Raw genomic sequence first — 21,803 nt, forward strand, 5'->3', positions numbered from 1 at the left:
AATACTAACAATAAATCATTATACATTACAATTTTATGCCGCAAATTCTTTTTTTTATAATATGCCTCCAACTATACTTTTTCCTACATCACACGACTATACCTCGTCATATACACTGCCATAGACAAACCCCAACATTGAATTATACACTGCATTACTATACACTACCCTATACTTAGACTATACATTGTAATATTACACTATATATTATTCTACAAACCCTACTGTATACCACACTGCTGTATATTCACTCTACAATTACGATACTATATATTACCTTATACATTATATTACACATTATACTATTATATATTTATTATTATACAATGTGCTATACACCATATCATTGACCGTCGCTTGAAAGGTACTGAGAGGAAGCAAAACGATATGTAATGGGAGAGTGGTAGCAGGAAACTTGTAGTGGAGCAAAGACTTCGATCCGTGAGGAGAATACAAAGGATTTCTAGTCAATGCCAGCGAATGGACTGCGGTCTGAAATGCACCGTAAACGTGAACACAATCACTCAAGACCCGAAATGGTTGATTACGTCCTTCCAACGATTGCTGAGCCAGAATCAATCTTCTCAGTTGAAATTGTCTCTGTGTTTGTATATGTGGATGGCCTCATGAACGAATCTCTCATGGTAGCCAGATGGCTTGCAGAGGACCTTCGTCTTGGAGAAGTCAATGTCATGTGAATTATAACAATGGTCTGCCACGGCTGAGGTGTTCGTCCTACCGTGTTTCAGGTCTGCTTTATGTTCACGGATGCGGTCCGAGACATGTCGTTTGGTTTCTCCAATGTAACTGCTACCACAAATTAAGTCGCTAAATTCCTCTGTTGATATGTAAACTCCTTTGTCAAGGCGCTCTGCTCATCCCACCCAGCTTAAAAATGTGCTGCCAAGCTTAGCAGTGTTCATTGGGACGCTTATTTTATTATTTTCCTTCTACGTGACTTTACCGAAAGAACCAAGAATATGAATCCCTGCAGTCACGAAAGCTTTAAATCAAAACTTGTTTAATTAATTGATCAATATGATCTGAAAATATAAATAAGAACCAATAAAAAAACTGAGCTATTTATAATGGTCATTCTGAGCAATACTTTGTCCATTTAGTGCCATAATGGAGATCAGAGGAGAAACACCACACTTCTCTTTAGGATAACAAAAACATGAACATAGTTTTACTAATGTTAAGAATGAGCTGTAATCTAAACAGTTATTTTCGAAAAAAGCTTAAAGTTATTTTGCAATTGTTTAGCAAAATAATAAATCATCTGCAATAATGTGTGTCACAATCCATTTGACCATTACCTAGATTATTTATGCATAAGGATAATAGTATTGGTTCAAATATCTAAGTCTGTGGCACTTCCTTTGTTGTAATCATCGGATCAGATGATATGTTATCAAAATAACGAACCTGGCATCGATCAAATTTATGGAAGACAAGGCATTTTCTGGAAACTGTAACTGTTCAAGAGATGCCAACAACATAATGTGATCAACGGTGACAATATGACTGCCTCTTCAGCTGCTACTATGTCGACCAAATGTAAGGACAAACTGATTTCCAAATTTAACCTCCTCTTCAACAAAAGACCGGACCCACACACCAAAAAGTTAGACGTTAACAAAGTCGTAATTAATCGCAGTAACATTTCTATTTCCGATGGTCTGAAATCCGTTCTAGCTAAAGGTCTAAACTTTGCAGTCACACCTAAACGCATACCAGTTAATGATATAATTGCCCAAGTAGATGCTCTCAGGGGCCTGGGTCACATCGCTGCAGATGTAGCAAGATTTGAAATCGCTGCAACCCTCAAAAACGCTAAGATGCCAGCTAGCAACCTCAGCAAAGATGAGCGTTTTGAATTATATAAATAAAAAGAGGGATGATATTGTAGTCCTCTCAGCTGACAAGGGCAATGCTACTGTCATCATGGATAAAATAGAATACAACAACAAAATTTAAGAATTACTCGACGATGGTAGTTATACAAAAATAAAAAGAGATCCCACCAACAGCCTCGTCACACAAACCAACAAAATAATTTCTGATTCAACCGCATTAATTGATCAATCTAAACAGTTTTCGTTGAAACCTTCTGCTGCCAGGCCACCAAGATTATACGGCTTACCAAAAATACATAAAGTTGATACACCTCTTCGTCCCATAGTCTCTACTATCAACTCCCCCACCTACAAACTGGCTCGTTTTTTGTCTGAAATCCTGCGTTCTTTCACTGGAAAGACCACCTCTGCGGTACAAAATTCTACTCACCTGGTATCGACAATCAAGGGTATTTCCCTGTCCCCAGACGACCTGCTTGTCAGTTTTGATGTAGTTTCCTTATTCACCAAGGTTCCTGTACCTGACACCATCGCAATCATTGAAGACTTGGTTCATCAAGGACTAAACCCTGAGGTACCCCCCCTGGTGAGACACTGTTTAACCAATACATACTTCACTTGAAATGGAACTTTCTACAAACAAACTGAGGGCACCCCAATGGGCTCCCCCCTATCTCCGGTTATAGCTAACATTTTCATGGAGATATTTGAGACTGACGCCATCCAGACTGCCACTCTGCGCCCAACCTTATGGAAGAGGTACGTGGATGACACTTTTGTCATCTGGCGACATGGCCGGCCTGCTCTAGACCAATTCTTCGACCACATCAATTCCATACACCCAGCCATCAGATTTACCATGGAAGTCGAAAAAGATGGCAAGCTACCTTTTTTTGGATGTCCTATTTAAAAAGAGACCTGATGGTTCAATAAGCCACTCTATCTATAGGAAAGCTACCCATACGGATGCTTATCTGAAACCAGATTCCCACTACCATCCATCACAGAAGAATTCTCTCATCAAGACTCTGTATCATAGAGCCCAATGCATATCCGACCAGGAACACATAGGCAGTGAACTCAAGCACGTACACCAAGCTCTTAAGGCTAATGGTTACTCCGACTATACAATCCGCAAAGCTATCACTCAAACCATGAAGAAGGACCCTCTTGAGGAGCCTTTCAAAACCATCACTTTACCCTACATTGTGGGGATCACAAAAAAGATCTCCAAAATCTTGAATAAACACAAGATCCAGGTCCGTTTCAACACATTACATAAAATCCGTGATCTGGTTCCGTCTGTAAAAGATGTGATTCCGGACATACTGGTGTCTACAAACTAAGTTGCCTCTGTGGTAGTAGTTACATTGGAGAAACCAAACGCCATGTCTCGGACCGCATTCGTGAACACAAAGCAGACCTTAAACACGGTAGGACCAACACCTCGGCCTTGGCAGATCATTGTTATAATTCAGTAGGCTCACATGACATTGACTTTTCCAAGACAGAGGTTCTTTGTAAGCCATCTGGCTACCATGAGAGATTCGTTCATGAGGCTATCCACATATACAAGCACAGATACAATTTCAACAGAGAAGATGGATTCTGGCTTAGCAATCATTGGAAAGATTTGATAAACCATTTCAGGTCTTAATTGATTGTTCACGCTTACGGTGGCTTTCAGACAGCATACATTATAAAAAAAAAAAATTCGTCTCCCCCCTCCTCTTTTCAGAACATAGATGGACTAGTCCGTCTAAATAAACTGCCAAATTGCTGCGCGTGACGCTGACATTTTTTATAAATAAATACACCGTTCAAAAATAAATAAATTAATGCAAACCAACACACCTGATGACGACCGTTTGTGTTATGGTCGAAACGTCGTGAGAATTTTTATTGTTTTATATATATTTTATTATTTTATAGTTTCCCTTCAACGTGACTTTACCGAAAGAGCTAAGAATACTCTTAACATTTTGTTACTGTATCTATAACAGCTGTTATATTCTATTTTTTTTTACGAAATCCTGATTGTCCAGGGTTGAGAAGATTCTACTTTGAAATAACATTTATAATTTCTGTTTTTTATATTTTCTCAAAGACCTTAACTAATGTTGATAAAATCACGATCGAACTTGACCACTTTATGTACCAGGCGTACAAATGCGGTTTTCCATTCAGATTAAATGTCGCCTTCTTGAAAGGAAATTTTAAAAAAAGTGCACAAGAGCTCTACAAATAATATCCTCAGCAATTAGAGCAAATGCAGGGATACTATCTACCCTGGCGATATTGAGGTCTTTAATAATACCATATCTCACAAAATGTCCAGCTCTACAATGGATTTAAATAAGTATTTTGGAGATTCCAACGTCTTATGTGTATCAACTTCATTTACTGAAATGAGTGTTGTTAATTACGCACAATAGCTTTGGGCATTCGAACCGTTAATAATATATTATTTATCCTGAAGAATGGAATTTTGACAAATCAATTTAGCAGGTAAAGCATTCACTTCAACATTATTTTCTACGAGCTCAACAGAGTTCCAATATTATTTGGGATTATTTGAATCAATAAGGGTTTTGCAGAAATTGGAAGCATCTACATTCGAGTAATTCTAGTGTAGTGAGTTCCAGGATACTTGCGGCGTAACTTGGAGGCAAACACTTTTATTAATAACAATATAAAAGGATACCCCTTTACCCCGCTCTCTAGGGAGGTACAGCCTCTGGGCGAACGTGCCCTATCACTCGGGGTAACGTAGAGCCCTCTGGCTAGGGGTGACCTAGGGAAGATTGACTGACTCGACCCAGCCAAGGTGCGGGTCCTGACCACTGGTCCACACTTGGCCCTGGCCCTTACAAAGACGTCGGATCCCGGGGTCCCAGGGTCCTAGCCTAGCCGGTCTTCAGTCTTCGGTCTTCGTCTTCGTAGTACTGCCTCGAGCCGCCTTTTATAGCCGTCCCGGGAACTCTACGCCCCCTGTACCGCCCCCTGTACCGCCCCCTTTCTGGAACCTTCCAGAGGATCCTGGAAGGGCTCCCCAGCCCCTCACCTAGGGTCGGGGAAGGGAACCGGGCCTCTCTATGGTCCGGCTCTCTCTCTATCCCCTTGTACAGGTTGGCGCCCCCTACAGGTCCCTGGCTGCCACTGCAGATAAGTGAACAGGCGGTGTGTGCATACATATGTCTGACGCATGAGTACAACAATCAATCAGCATTGAGGTTTGAAATATTAGCAAGCGACCAAGCGTCATCTCTCGATTTCATTAATTTGGATTTTGGGGGTCAAACCAGGGTGGTCCTGTCTCTTTTATCCGGATTTTTTTTATATATTTGGTGAATATACGTCTAAACGTTGTTAAAATGTTATAAGGCCCGCCATGATCTAATAATGTAATTTTATAACTAAGATTCCAATTAAATCTTCTTTGGTTCTTTCGAAATTCCAATTAAAGTTATCATATCGTGTTTTAAAGCCTGCATAAGTAAGGAACGGAAGGAGTTTAAGGAGGAGAACTGTATAATGTACAGGGGAAGTTGATTCCAGTGGACAGGTGCAAGGAGGGAGAGTTCTATATGATGCGAACACAATGCGATGAACATGACCCACCCTGGAACTGAATAGCAAGCCATACACATGACCAAGTTTGGACGGGCTCTCTAAGTACCCACTGGTATTTCCGGGTACCTGACCTGACACAAAAATCTATTTGTCGCAGTAAGGACAAATAAGTACAGGAGCTATGCAGGGTATTAGTAGCACACGCCTGTGGTTAAGAATTGTGGAGGCAGCCAGTGCTAGTGGATTGGACAGATGTCAAAATGTTGTGAGACGCCATTCCCGTGGACATCACAGTGCTATACCATGGATTGTCAGCAGAATGCAGTACGATAAAGTTTGGACTGATATCATCTGTCAGTTTTGTATGCGATAGAGTGTAAAGCAAGTCTAGATGCCTGCTTACCGACTTGCAGCCTGCAATTCCTTAGCGATTGTGAGAATTAATTTACATGAATAACGTTCCTTGACAAAGGAATTAGGAAATAATTTAGCATTGAAATGGCTGAGTGATTAGCTTGTAACTGGTCACAGAAAAGGCTATGTTAAAGTTAAAGCATACACATCAGCAAAGGCACCTCTTGACAAAGGAATTAGTATAGAATTTAGCATTGAAATAGCTAAGTTAAAGTATACACATCCGCAGAGGCACTCGTTGACAAAGGAATAAGCATAGAATTTAGCACTGAAATAGCTGAGTGATTAGCTTGTAACTGGTCACAGAAATAGCTATGTTAAAGTCAGAGCATATACATTCACCGAGGCACCTAGTACAAATCAAACAGGAGAATTTAGCATTGAAATAACTAGGCGAATTTAGCATTGAAATAACTGAGTGATTAGCTTGTGGCTGGTCACAGAAATGGCTATGTTGAAGTTAAGGCCTACACATCTGAGCTATTCACAGTAACTGGGTATACAATACAATGTATAATGAATACTATATAGTGAACCAATAAAAAATACTAAAATATAAATTACCTCAATGTTATCAATAAACTCTATATTCTCCAATCAGCTAAGCTAACAACAATAAGTCGTTATATATCACAATGCTATATGGCGAAAAAATGGGTGGATTCTTACCCTCAACTTTAGCAACACGGATAGCTACGGGCTACAGGAGTGCCTCTGCGGATGTGTATACTTTAACTTAGCTATTCAAATGCTAAATCTATGCTAATTCCTTTGTCAAGGGGTGCCTTTGCGGATGTGTATGCTTTAACTTTAACATAGCCTTTTCTGTGACCAGTCACAAGCTAATCACTCAGCCATTTCAATGCTAAATTCTATGCTAATTCCTTTGTCAAGGCGCTTTGTTTCTTCTCACACAGCTTAAAGGTCGCGATCTCAGCGTGGCTTTCTCACTCCAGCGCTGTCCTCCAGACAGTCTCGTCCCCTTCACCTGATGAAGGCCGCTTGTGTTGTGGCCGAAACGTCGTGAGAATATTATTGTGTTATTTTATTTTATCAATTTATTATTTTATTCTCATTCTACGTGACTTTACCGAAAGAACCAAAGAAGATTAATTCTTGCAGTCACGAAAGCTTTAAATCGAAAAATGAATAACGTTATACAAAACTAATAATTAGATCACAGTATAGCTACAAAATTAGGTGAATCTGTTTTGTCAATTATGCGAGGTGTAATTAGTGGTGTCAAATTTAACAGTAAACGACATATATAACATGTACGACCAAACTTACAGCCATAGCTGGCAGCATGACACTCCCAGTGTATGATGTTTGAGTAAGTCAGTGGTAGTGTGAGTGTATGATGTGCGAGTCAATTTATGATGTGTGAGTGAGTCAGTGTATAATGTGTGAGTGAGTCAGTGTAAGATGAGTGAGTGTATCACGGCATCCTCCCTGCCATCACGGCCTCCTCCACGCCATCACGGCCTCCTCCACGCCATCACGGCATCCTCCCTGCCATCACAGCCTCCTCCACACCATCACAGCCTCCTCCACACCATCACGGCATCCTCCCCACCATCACGGCCTCCTCCACACCATCACAGCCTCCTCCACACCATCACGGCCTCCTCCACGCCATCACAGCCTCCTCCACGCCATCACGGCCTCCTCCACGCCATCACGGCATCCTCCACGCCATCACGGCCTCCTCCACGCCATCACGGCATCCTCCACGCCATCACGGCCTCCTCCACGCCATCACGGCATCCTCCACGCCATCACGGCCTCCTCCACGCCATCACAGCCTCCTCCACGCCATCACGGCCTCCTCCACGCCATCACGGCCTCCTCCACGCCATCACAGCCTCCTCCACACCATCACAGCCTCCTCCACTCCATCACGGCCTCCTCCCCGCCATCACGGCCTCCTCCACTCCATCACGGCCTCCTCCACGCCATCACAGCCTCCTCCACGCCATCACGGCCTCCTCCACACCATCACAGCCTCCTCCACTCCATCACGGCCTCCTCCACGCCATCACAGCCTCCTCCACGCCATCACAGCCTCCTCCACTCCATCATGGCCTCCTCCACGCCATCACAGCTCGTGACCGCTCGCGGGGGTCCGCACGGGCGGCGTTCAGCGCCGCGCTCGACCTCGCGCTGCGTCCTTTGCCTGCACGCGTTTTTTTTCTGCGTCCGCGTCAATTCGGGACAGTTTTTTCCCGTGATGGCGTGGAGGAGGCCATGATGGTGGAGAGGAGGCCGTGATGGCGGGTTTTGTATATATATGTCTTTTTCCATGAAATAATATTAAGAATAATTCTGCTAATTTTTTTTTACTTGATCGGGGCGAGCATGGGGCATGAAAGGGTGAGGCACACCCCACCCCTCCGTATTAAAAGCAACTCGAGGGAGGAGGCCATAAAGAGCCATTAAATAATAAACTCCGGGGCAAAGGGAGGTTAACGACGATCTGCAAAATCTCCAGATTGTCAAAGGACCACATGCCATGACGTTTTGGATAGTTCACAAACAAATATCCAGAATCACTGGCACGGACACAGAGCACAGGGCAAACGGACATTATGACTGATATATTTTTTCATACGGGAAAAGTTTGAAGCTTGGCTATAAGAATAAGTCGACGTTATAAACTGCAGTATTCCTTATTTTATTTCTTATTGTATCTTTCTATCTACGTGACGTTACCAAGAGAACCAAGAGAACCAAAGTACATGAGTTCCTGCAATCACGAAAGCTTAAGTCCTAACTAAGCTATATCTCTGACCTCGAGAATAAAAAGCACGGATCCCTGGAAACAGACAGGGAGCAAAAGTTAATAGAACCCTTGAAATACCGGTGGTAACAACGAGGGGCATTACGAATCTTGGTTAAACATAAACCAAATAATAATCACGAGATATTTGACCGGGGGGTAACTCATAAGAGATACAAGAAAATAGGTCAAACACACAAGACCAGAAAATGTTTTCCATGGAATCAGAGGCTCCCCGGCCGCCTTTGTCTTCCAATAATGTGACACAACACATGATAGTAATAAATACGTATGAAGGGGGAGTGCATCCCCTCAATTTAGCAGACACCACGAAGGGGGGAATGCAAGCAAAAACATAAACATGGTGATCGAAAACAGCCAAAGGTCAAAGGTCAATATGGGGGGGTGGGGGGGGGCAAGCAGGCGGCTGCTGCCACGCAAGAGACGCGGAGAGAGAATTTCACATCTCAGCACGGACACAGATCATGCGAGTGGAGTGCTATGCCAAGCGACAGAGAGTACTGCTACGGGCAGGCTCCGGGGCATGGCCTCGACATTAGCAATGGGTGTCGTGTCTCGCAGAGAAGAGGGGCGAGGTGATGTTCGGTGCAGAGTTCGGCCTGGACCGACAGAGTATCGCTGAAAGTTTTATTCTACATTCATCCTGATGTTTTGAGTCGCTTGCAGAGTCAAAGATTGCGATAAGTTGTGTTGTACTAAGCTTTCAGAGTTGTGTAAGAGGTGCGCGAATACAATTTACAAGTTTTGAGAGTGAGTGCCAGCTCCCACGAGCAGCTGCGATCGGCAGGCTCCGGGGACCTGCCCCCGTGACTGGCACAGCGTCAACGAGCTGCACCAGCAGAAGCCACGAGTCTACGAAGTCAACGCAAAGAGTTGAGCTCGGCAAGGGACAGTTCTGCGAGCGACAAAAGAGGGCGGCGAGCGGCAAGCTCCGGGGTGGTACTCTGCAATCAACCAAGGATGGGGAGACTTGCCGAGTAGCGACGGGTCGCCGAGTACGAGTTTAGCGCTGACAGACGAAGTATCGCTTAAAAGTAATTCTACCCCGAGTGCCAGCTCCCACAAGCAGCTACAGCCGAGCGATAGAATAACGAGCAACGACGAACAAGCATCCGGGAGAAAGGGTGGAAAGCCCAAGCATCGACCAAGCCAGCATCGCAGAGAACCAGCTCCACCGAGCAAGGGTGTCTGCCACCAGCGAACGAACTGCGAGCGCATCGTTCATCGCCAGAAGCACGGGGCAGGAGAGAGCGCGTGCAACGCAGCTCCTCCAGCAGTGGAAGGAGCCTGCTGCTGCTGTAGCTGCCAGCGGACGAGCAACGAAGCCGTTTGTATGACACGCCCACCCTCACACCCTCACCGCTCCGCAGGGAACAAACTAATTTTTGATACAAGGGATGCCCAACCTCGGCGTCTGCTTAACACAAAGAATTGATCAAGAAGACAAACCACACCCACACGTAAACACACCCGGACTAATAATAAGATGATTAATGATAAAGTGCGTCAACTATTAGCTGATAACGAAAAACATTGCTGCCCATTGAGTTACGTGAATACGGTCATTTAGAAGTATTTTAGTCGTTATTTTTCTTTTGAATTGCATTGCTTTTACCAATGAATTCATTGATGAAACTAAACGTTTAGAAACCCACGTTACGAATCTACACACTCACAGGGAGAATGTTGTGTTGAAATATTTATGTGGATTCACAGAATCTTGCCCGCGAATTAATTGAAGCCTCAGCCAATTGATAAGCATTTGCTGAATCAGGCACACTGCCACACACCATTGTTCCAAGACATTTCGTTAATTACATCATCTTGCCAATTAATTCATTGCCGTATACTTTTGCCTTCGGGACGTGTTTCTTTATGGCCATTCGTATGAATATCGTCGCATGAATTTTAAGGACTTTTTTTTTTCCTATCGCTGTATATGCTCGCGTTACTCTGAGGAATGAATCAATAGTTCTGTTACCCAGTTTAACAACGTAATCATTGAGAGTTAACTGTACGGATCAATGAGGAGAACATCTCCAGGAGTACTGTGTTGACAATTGCAAGCATAAGAGTTCGCATATTAGAGGGTTATGTTTTTGTTTAGAAATTAAAGTTGTTTTACACAGAAGTGTCTGAGTGGGGCCTTCCTAAGTTCATGGAAGATGTGCTGGTTTATCCAGGATGTTTTCTGTTGCCCGTCGTCGCTTTAAGATGTTTCTCTGTTCATATTTGGTATGTTGCGGTTGCACCCAACTCACGAGCCGCATGACTCATAGAGCTGTACCTATTAAATCAACTTGAAACTTGAAAGGGAAAGCACTGTGTGTGCTTGAGATAGCGTGGGCACTGAATGTGCCTGAGTCAAGAGTCAGTATCGGGTGTGCTAAATTCAGAATCAGAATATTTATTTACTAACCTTTTGCCCGTCCTTGGACGAAAGCTGTAATATTTACGTAAATAAACGTCTGTGTAGAGTCATCTATTTTAGTAACTTTCAATAAAGAAACGTCAAATTTAAAGTGAATTTGCGTAAAGAAATGTCTTTGTTATGATAGTAATGACGGGGGGGGGAGGGGGGGGAGGCTCTTTTGCAGTGACGTCACGTGCGGATGTAGCACTGTGCTGCGTAGATTTATTTTTGACCGTCAATTTCTGTAAAGAAACGTCATATGTGAAGCGACTTTGCGGAAAAAAAAATATCTTTCCACCCACTCATGATTAATGTATTATTCATGACGTTTCTGGGCTGTTACAGTCATAATACTGGAGGGGTCCGATGAGCAATAAAGATATTTTTCACAGATGTCCAGTAGGGGCGAGTTAGAATGTTTACAACAACAACACAAACCAAAACATGACGGGAGTGCAAAGTATAGGAAAGGTAAACAAATCACTATTTATATTTTAACAAGTAATGCCCATTGAGAGCCATTAGCTTATTTGAACGACAGCTCAACAAGTGACTCATCTCGCGAAAATTTAAAGCAGCAGCCATGAGATTGCCTCATCACTAGGAATCCACTAGAGTTGTGCACTCATATCATCTAAATTGAAAACGCATTGCTTTAGAACTGCTGCGTGTTGCTATGTTTAGTTTTTCGTCCTCCTCCCACACCTCCGAGTAGCACGGTTGGCTACGTTTGGTGCTAAAGACGTTAAACATTCATACAATTTGGGCCGATGCGACAGCATGAGTCTAATTGCTCAGGCACACCCTGGAGCAATGAATGCTGTCTCTCACCCATTATTTAATTAGCCGCCAGTCCGATTGAATAGAGCTGTTTACAATTCCACACTCCCACAGAAACCCATGCAGAACGAAGGCGGCCATGCATGGTGCTGGTCACACCACCACTTTATGCACCATCTCGGGCTACATAGGTAATGATTAACAGCACTTTCCTTAACAATCTGTACGACTACAAACGGACTTTGTGTAAATCTAGGTTTGTGTAAGTAAACACCTCGTAGTCAAAAGATGCTAAACTGAGCAAACAATTACAAACTGTCGTCTGAGGTTTGTATATGTCGGACTTCTTTCGCACCGCACATAGCCAACCGTGCTAATCGAGTGTAGGTTAGTGTAATGTACAATAGCGTAATGTAGAAGTGTATTGAAGTGTATTTACGTTGACCTTTCACACCGTACGTAGCCAGCCAACTATGCTGATCGGAGGTGTGGTGTAAGGACAACAAACTAAACACAACACGCAGTTCTAAGAAAATGCGTTTTCAATCTAGATTTGTGAATTTTTTATGAACTCGAATCTTGCCGAATCACTTACCGGTGTTTGACCCCGCCAGGCGGTTCATGAAGAAAGACTTGCCGGTCCGGTACTTGCCCACGATGGAAACGACCACGAGCGGCTTGTTGATGGCTGCGATGATGTTTGCCGTATTAGGGTCGACATAAAACATGCCCTCCTCATCTGTCACTATAAATGGTAGAGGTTTAGGTGTCCCGCACTTGAGTAACTCATCAACATCGAGTGGCGGTGGCTGCTGCTCCTGCTGCGTGGTTTCAGGATCAGGACTTGCCATGTCACTGGGTTAATGATAACAATCAATACCAGATTATTGATCACTCACGATCACCAAATCTCGTCTGGCTCGTGCACTCTACGACGCGCCTCATATATACGACTGGAGGGATTGCATCATCACTTCTTTACGTCATGCATAAACGTGTCTGCCCCGTCCATAGTTGGATATGTTAAATACCTTGCCTGGTATGCAGAAGGTCGTGAGTTCGATCCGGTCCCTGATGACTGTATATTTGGAGTTTGCGTTTTCTCTCTCTCTCTGCCCGTGGTCGCGTGGATTTTTCTTCGGGTCTTCGGTTTTTTCATCCACATTTAGAATCAACTTCACGCATTTAGAGTAACTGGCTGCTTTAAATTTCCACATGATAAGCCACTTCGACGAGCTATTATTTGTTATAGCCAGGTCGCTTCTGGAAAAGAGCTACAATTCTACATCTCTCTATGAATGATGAATGTGCCTACTCAGTCATGTGCCATCTACTTCAGTCTACCAGAGACCCTGATAACACTTAGCGGTAACTTGTACCCTGGTTACACATACAATTTACAAACATTTTTAATCAAAACACAGCTGGATAAGGGAAGACCTCCTCCTCCACAGACGCCATATGGGTCGTAGGGGTTGTTTGACCATACTTCACCACGCTGCTCATCGCGTAATTTGAAAAATTAACACGGTTGCAAGATTTTAATTCTGGTTGAGTACTGTGCCGGTCCTCGCTAAGAGCACTTGCCTCAACAGTTTGTCAAGCAATTGTGTAGGCGAGTGACAAAAAGTTACCCCTGCCTTTTCGAGAGTGAAATTAACATTGTAGATTCCTCATTCAAGCGCAGACATTTGACAGTGGGGAGCACAGGTGGTGCATCTGCCAGTCATTTCAATTAACCCGTGGCATTGGAGTCTGTCAAGTGACCTCAGGTCAGCATGTAGCGCCTGGCACACTTCATGTGACAACCCAGAATGTGCCCCTAGCCTGGCACAAGCGCCATGGTGATCACCGCCACTTAGTGGTAAATGAGAGTTGTTGTTCACGTTAGTCACTGAAACTTACCCATGTATTTTGAAAAGGGAACTGAAAATTTTCACTTCTTCATTTTGTTCCGAGATTTTTTGCACAGACATTTTACATCAATGCAGTACATTGAGTAAATCATCCATACAATAAAAAAAAACATTTGAAATTGTCTTCTTTGGTTCTTTCGGTAAAGTCACGTAGAATGAGAATAAAATAATAAATTGATAACATAAAATAACACAATAATATTCTCACGACGTTTCGGCCACAACACAAGCGGCCTTCATCAGGTGAAGGGACGAGACTGTCTGCTAGTGCAGCGCTGGAGTGAAAGAGCCACGTTCAGATCACGACCTTTAAGCTGTGTGAGAGGAAACAAAGCGCCTTGACAAAGGAATTAGCATATAATTTAGCATTGAAATGGCTGAGTGATTAGCTTGTGACTGGTCACAGAAATAGCTATGTTAAAAGTTAAAGCATATACATCCGCAGAGGCACCCCTTGATAAAGGAATTAGCATAGAATTTAGCATTGAAATAGCTAAGTTAAAGCATACACATCCGCAGAGGCACCCCTTGACAAAGGAATTAGCATAGAATTAAGCATTGAAATAGCTGAGTGATTAGCTTGTAACTGGTCACAGAAATAGCTACGTTAAAGTCAGAGTATACACATTCACCAAGGCACTTAGTACAAATCAAACAGGATAATTTAGCATTGAAATAACTAGGCGAATTTAGCATTGAAATAACTGAGTGATTACCTAGTGACTGGTCACAGAAATGACTACGCTGAAGTCAAGGCCTACACATCTGAGCTATTCACAGTACTATATAGTGAACCAATAAAAAACTAAAATATAGATTACCTTAATGTTATCAATAAACTCTATATTCTCCAATCAGCTAAGCTACCAACAATAAGTCGTTATATATCACAATGCTATATGGCGAAAAAATGGGTGGATTCTTACCCTCAACTTTAGCACCACGGATAGCTACGGGCCCCGTTCAGACGGATGAGTTCATCCATAGTCGGAACAGAGGAGGGGGAGAGAGACAGCTGCGAGGCGCTATTATACTCCATGTTGTAAACCATACCATTAACCGTGGTGTGAGAGGTATTAAGAGTCAATGCTGGCGAAAGAGCTGCGGTCTGAAGGTCATCGTAAAATACAATTAATTAAGAACAGAAATGGTTTAAAACATCTTTCCAATGGTTACTAAGCCAGAATCCATCTTCTCGGTTGAAATTGTCTCTGTGCTTGTATATGTGAATGGCCTCATGAACGAATCTCTCATGGTAGCCGGTTGGTTTGCAAAGAACCTCCGTCTTGGAGAAGTCAATGTCATGTGAGCCCACTGAATTATAACAGTGATCTGCCACGGCAGAGGAGTTCGTCCTACCGTGTTTCAAGTCTGCTTTATGTTCGCGGATGCGGTCCGAGATATGTCGTTTGGTTTCTCCAATGTAGCTACTACCACAGAGGCACTTTAGTTTGTAAACGCCCGGGTACTGTATGTCTGGAACAGCATCTTTTACAGATGGAACTAAATCACGGATTTTATGCACTGTGTTGAATCGAACCTGGATCTTGTGTTTATTCAGGATTTTGGAGATCTTTTTAGTGACCCCTGCAATGTAGGGTAAGGTGATGGTTTTGAGTGGCTCCACAAGAGGATCCTTCTTCATGACTGGAGTGATGGCTTTGCGGATTGTGTAGTCGGAGTAACCATTAGCCCTGAGAGCCTGGTGTACGTGCTTGAGTTCACTGGTAATGTGTTCCTGGTCGGAAATGCATTGGGCTCTATGGTATAGAGTCTTGATGAGGGAGTTCTTCTGGGATGGATGGTGGTGGGAATCCGGTTTCAAGTAAGCATCTGTATGGGTAGCTTTCCTGTAGACAGAGTGGCTCATTGAACCACCAGGTATCCTTTTAATTAGGACATCCAAAAAGGGTAGCTTGCCATCTTTTTCGACTTCCATGGTAAATCTGATGGCTGGGTGTATGGAATTGATGTGGTCGATGAATTGGTTTAGAGCAGGCCGGCCATGTGGCCAGATGACAAAAGTATCATCCACTTACCTCTTCCATAAGGTCGGGCGTAGAGTGGCAGTCTGGATGGCGTCAGTTTCAAATTTCTCCATGAAAACGTTGGCTACAACTGGAGATAGGGGGGAGCCCATTGGGGTGCCCTCAGTTTGTTTGTAGAAAGTTCCATTCCAGGTGAAGTATGTGTTGGTTAAGCAGTGTCTCACCAGGGGGGGGGGGGAGGGTACATCAGTTTGCAGTCCTTGTTGAACCAAGTCTTCAATGATTGCGATGGTGTCAGGTACAGGAACATTGGTGAATAAGGAAACCACATCAATACTGACAAGCAGGTCGTCTGGGAACAGGGAACTACCCTTGATTGTCGATACCAGGTGAGTAGAGTTTAGTACCGCAGAGGTGGTTTTTCGAGTAACAAAAAAGATCTCCAAAATCCTGAATAAACACAAGATCCAGGTCCGATTCAACACAGTACATAAAATCCGTGATCTGGTTCCGTCTGTAAAAGATGTGGTTCCAGACATACAGTACCCGGGCATTTACAAACTAAGTTGCTTCTGTGGTAGCAGCTACATTGGAGAAACCAAACGACACATCACGGACCGCATCCCTGAACATAATGCAGACTTGAAACACGGTAGGATGAACACCTCAGCATGGCAGATCACTGTTATAATTCAATGGGCTCACATGACATTGACTTCTCCAAGACGGAGGTTCTCTGTAAGCCATCCGGCTACCATTAGAGATTCGTTCATGAGGCCATCCACATATACAAACACAGAGACAATTTCAACTGAGAAGAGCGATTCTGGCTTAGTAACCATTGGAAAGACGTTATAAACCATTTTGGTTCTTAATTGATTGTATTTTACGGTGACTTTCAGACCGCAGTCCATTCGCTGGCACTGCATCTTAATACCTTTCACATGACGGTCAATGGTATGGTTTGTAGCATGTTGTATAATAACAAATAGTATAACATTGTAATGTTTAACATAATTCATAAGGCAATATATAGTATCGTAATTGTATAGTGAATATACAGCAGTGTGGTATACAGCAGTGTTGGTAGAATAATATATAGTGTTATATTACAAGTCTAATATTTTACAGTCTAAAGTATAGGGTAGTGTATAGTAACGCATTGTATAATTCAAGGGTGGGTTTGTCTATGGCAGTGTATATTACGGTGTATAGTCGTGTAATGTAGAAAAAAGTTTAGTTGGAGACATATCAATATAATGCATAATGTTAGAGCTTACATTGGGCTGTGTATACGATATTATACAATTTAGTTTAGATTGAAAGGTATAACATTGCAATGTATAGTAGTCTAGTTTATAACATAGTTGTAACGCAACACAGGACAGAGCAGCGTATCGTTGCTGTTTCTCCCCCCTCCTCTGTTCCGAGCATAGATGGACTCGTCGTCTGAACAAAGCTCGTCGCTTTCCGTGGTGCTAACGTTGAAAAGAAAAAAACGCCACCCAGTTTTTCGCCATATGGCATTGTAATGTATAACGACTTATTGTTAGTAGCTCAGCTGGTTGGAGAGTATATAGATTTTATTGATAACATTGACGTAGTTTATATTTTTGTTTTTATTAGTTTACTATATGGTATTCATTATATAGTGTAGTGTATACCCAGTTACTTTATGTTAATAGCTCAACTTATTGAATAATAAATTGAGTACATTTATTATATTGATGTAGTTTATACTTAGTTTTTTAACATCGGTTTATTGTATGATAGTTGGGTAGTTGCAGTCCTTTAGCGTCCATATAATAAATGCCTCTGTTGATATATAAACTTTGACTTTAACATAGCTATTTCCGTGACCAGTCACATGCTAATCCCTCACATTAACATCATGCCAATCCCCCAGTTACATGCTAATTTCTGACTTTAACACCCTGATGATCCAACACTTTAACACAGCTAATGCTAAATTATCCTGTTTGATATGTAAACTCCTTTGTCAAGGCGCTTTCCTTCTCCCACCTAGCCTAAAAGACGCTGCGAATCTTAGCAGCGTTCATTGAAGCGCTGTCATCCCGACAGTTCTGTTCCTTCACGTGAAGAAGACTACTTGTGTTGTGGCCGAAACGCCGTGAGAATTTTATTTTATTATGTTTTATTTTTATTATTTTATTTCCATTCTACGTGACTTTACCGAAAGAACCAAGAAGAGGAACGAATTATGTTCGTTAGTCGAGTACTGACTTTATATTTTGCATGTGTTTATCAAACGACATTTTCTTTTTGAGTAGGGTGCCAAGGCTCATGAGTATTTTATGGTCAAGGATGTCGAAGGTAGCTGAGAGATCTAGGCCAACCAATGCTGTGGCACACCGGTCATCCATGATAGATGTCACCAGGGATCTTTAGTAGGGCTGTCTCAGTGCTGTGGAACGTCCTGTACGCTGACTCAAACGGGTTGAATCTGCCCGTTGCAGCAGTGAGAGGAAATAACCGGATCACACGAAGGCACTATGACCGTTGAAATCATACTCAGGTTTGAGATCGGCCGATAGTTTGTGGCGTCACTATGGCTCAAGTCAACTTTTTTTTAAAGTAGTGGTGTTATCTGTGCCGTTTTGAACACATCTTGCAAAAAGTAGCCCTCGCTGAACATAATATCTGTCAGGTGGACAATCAACGGCACAAGCACGCCGGAGCATGATTTGAGAATCGACGTGTGTATGTGGTCAAGCGGCGATGTCTTATTTGGCAGCCGTGTGGTGAACATCGACACCTCTGACAGCGAAGTTGCTTCAAGGGTTTCAAGTTTTCCATTTGTTCCCGGTTGAACAAGTTAGAAACTGCCGTTTTGGTCGTCGCTATTTTATTGGTGAAGAACATCACAAGTGCTGTGCAGAGACCGGGATGGCAAGTAGATGGGTGCTTTGAGTGCAGCAGACACTTCACGACATACCACAGAGCACGGGGATCGCAATTCGACTCATTGATGTGCAGAGCATGCTACAATCTGAGACTCAATAATGAGTTGATTGGCAGATCTGCAGAACACTCTGTGAGTCCGACAGTTTCGAGACCAGTTTTCTTCTAAAGACGCTCCAGCCTATTCTACACGTCTGCTTAGCAGTACTTTTTTGGTGTGAGCAGAGATAATACATCTTTGATATGAGCAGAGATTTTAAGTGATGTAAGCAGAGATCATAAATGTTTGATATGAGCAGAGTTTATAAGTGTTTGGTGCGAGCAGAGATACGTTTTGACTTGAGCAGGGATTGTAGGTGTTTGATGTTAGCAGAGATTAATAAGTGTTTGGTGCGAGCGGAATTTTAAATGCTTGGTGTGAGCAGAGATTATAAGTGTTTAGAGTGAGCAGAGTTTTTAAGTGTTTGGTGTTTTTTAAACCAATCTATTCTCTCGTTACAATTTCAGGAGACAGGACTGACGAGCTGCATGAGCCCTGCTATGTGCAGTCAGTCCCACACTCCCACGGACTCATTCTCTGATATAACCTGCAAACACCATGAAGTCATCCATGATAGCGATTTTTTTTAACACATTCGCCAGTGACACTGCCTTAAAAAATATTTATAATCAGTGACATTTAGGTCAATGGTCCTAATTCATTGCATGTGAAGAAAGCCTAAACGTCACCGATTATATTTTTGTTCTTCCTTTTAAGGCAGTGTTCGTGAGAAATGTGTTCAATATTTTTGGAACATGAACCAGCTTCCACTGGTTACATTTAGTCTTCTACAGGTCCATTCAGGTATCAGTGGCTCATCTCAGCGCTCGCGAAAAAACCCGTCTGCCCAGTGAGCGACATGCCAACACTTCTGCTTAATGCTCAATAGAGTACTGTATAAAATACTAGTATCTGTTGCTCTTTACAAACAGCATCTTATCATATATATTTCATGAAGATCAATTGAATAGAATTAATGTATAGCCTTAAGTTCATATGAATGCACCTAAAGTACAGTTTTTTTGTTGGAATGTCAGACGTTCCTCTCCATATGCTGGTCAAATACAGTAATATATTGTTTCCTTTCAAAAGGTAGGGGTAATGTTAAGTGAAATATGAATATATGTGTAAAAAAACTCACTGGAGACATTAATTTTCAGGGGAGTAGAACTGTATTTCTCCCAATGTATCCATCTTCTATTTTACTTTTATATTTATTATATATTATATATAAATAAAAATGTAAATGTTCGTTTGTTCAAAATCTTAAATCTCCGAAAGTTCTTCACCGATTGCTTTGAAATTTTGACAACGTTGCATTCGAATACACGCATGTTTTTATAAACCTACTGTGTTTATATAACTACTATTATATAGATGTTACACCTGTGACAGGTAAAAATATGTTTTTTTTTTAAAACAGCGCAATCTGTTGATGTAAAAGCAACACACGCTATACTAAATATTTTACGATTCCAATTCAATGTTTCAGATGTACGATCCTTTTACGATTTTCAAATTTCTAATTTTACGATTCCATTTCAATGTTTCCGATTTCATTGTTAACTTGATTTTTCATAGATTTCGATTTTATTTCATTTTGATTTAATTATTTCGTGTGACATTGCCTTGGATTTGAGCTGTGTCGTTTACCTTAGAGTTCATTTCGTGAGTTTAGTTTATTTTTATTTTTGCATTGTTTTTCATTACGTATTTTTAACTGTTTTTCTTATTTTTCAGTGCAATTGGCGGTGGAATTGAGCTGTCGATTGATCTGCGTTTGCATTGAAATATTTCGTTAATATTTTTTCTTTTTGTTTTTTCTTTGTTTTTTAGTTCGTGTGTTTTCCTTTTTTAAATGTTTTGCAATTTTATGTTTTTGTTCTAACTTTCTTTCTTCTTTTTCAGTGCAATCGATCTGCTTTAGTTCACCCAAATAATGCCTCGCAGAAGATCAAACTCAGGTCGTCGCACTCGCGGAGCGGAAGCAGTGCGACGAGGAATTGTGAATCAAACTGAGGAAGAACGGGCATCAGCGAACGAGCGACACAGACAAAGAATGGCTCACATACATGCCGAGGAAGCACCAGAGCGACGTGCAGCCAGACTTGAGGATGCCACGGGTTGCGAGCACGGCGATCGCGTTCTGCAGCTTCAGATCTGCTTCGTTCTCAACAGAATGAACGCGACAGGCTGAGAGTGGCTGAAAGACGTCAACGAGAAACAGCAGACCAGCGTCAAACACGACTCTGTGCTCAGCAATCACGCGATCACCATCGCCTTGCATTCCGGTACAGCCCAGCTGATGATTATAGTTTGAGCCGGCATGTTCTCATCGGCACTATGACTGAAATGTGTCCTTATTGCAAGGCTCTGAAATTTAATGGAGAAACGAAAGGAATGTGTTGTGCCGCCGGAAAAATTTAACTGCCTCAACTTGGAGAACCGCCAGTGCCATTAAAAACTTTGCTTGCCGGATATACCGCCGAATCAAAGCATTTCCTATCTAACATCAGGAAATACAACTCATGCTTCCAAATGACGTTGTTCGGCGCAGAAATCGTAACAGCTCAATTCATGCCAACTTTCAAAGTGAAAGGACAAATTTATCATAAAGCCGGCTCCCTGCTTCCGTTCCCAGATGGTCAACATAAATTCCTACAAATGTATTTCATCGGTGATGCCAATGATGAATTGAATGCACGCTGCGGAATTTCTACCGACATAAAAAGGTCCATCGTTTCCCAACTGCAAGAACTTCTTCACGAAAAAAAAATAGTGCATTTGTTCAAAACAGCAATTGACATGATGCCATCTGATACACACAAGATTGTTATTGATGCTGACAAAACGCCTGCTGGAGAACATGTGCAAAGATTCACTGCTCCAACTATAGAGGAAGTGGCAATTGTTATATTCGGAGATCAATTCCAACCTAGAGATATTGTTCTTCATCGGAGAAACGATCAATTGACAAAAGTTGGAGAAACTTATCGATGCTACGATGCCCTGCAATATCCAATCATTTTTTGGGATGGTGCCGATGGATATCACTTCAACGTTAAGATGATAAATCCAGTCAGTGGCGAAGAAACAAA

The 21,803-nt window shown here is 42.3% G+C and overlaps 2 protein-coding genes across 4 annotated transcripts in view; both read right to left on the reverse strand.

Moving 5' to 3' along the window:
• LOC142907345 (guanylate-binding protein 1-like) overlaps positions 1 to 13,066 on the reverse strand; it is a 162,645-nt gene extending 149,579 nt beyond the window's left edge. For all 3 annotated transcript variants that reach the window (XM_076056765.1, XM_076056764.1, XM_076056763.1), the window contains exon 1: positions 12,435 to 13,066. In XM_076056765.1, the coding sequence (XP_075912880.1) occupies positions 12,435 to 12,690 (256 nt within the window). In that variant the 5' untranslated portion in view covers positions 12,691 to 13,066. The remainder of the gene's footprint in view (positions 1 to 12,434) is intronic.
• The window catches only part of LOC142907390 (uncharacterized), a 366,512-nt gene that overhangs the window by 173,007 nt on the left and 171,702 nt on the right, over positions 1 to 21,803 (reverse strand). The gene's annotated exons all lie outside the window — the stretch shown is intronic.

This window comes from Petromyzon marinus, chromosome 78 (assembly GCF_048934315.1).
Source record: "Petromyzon marinus isolate PM22_M1 ecotype Great Lakes invasive population chromosome 78, UKy_Petmar_22M1.pri1.0, whole genome shotgun sequence".
NCBI lineage: Eukaryota > Metazoa > Chordata > Hyperoartia > Petromyzontiformes > Petromyzontidae > Petromyzon > Petromyzon marinus.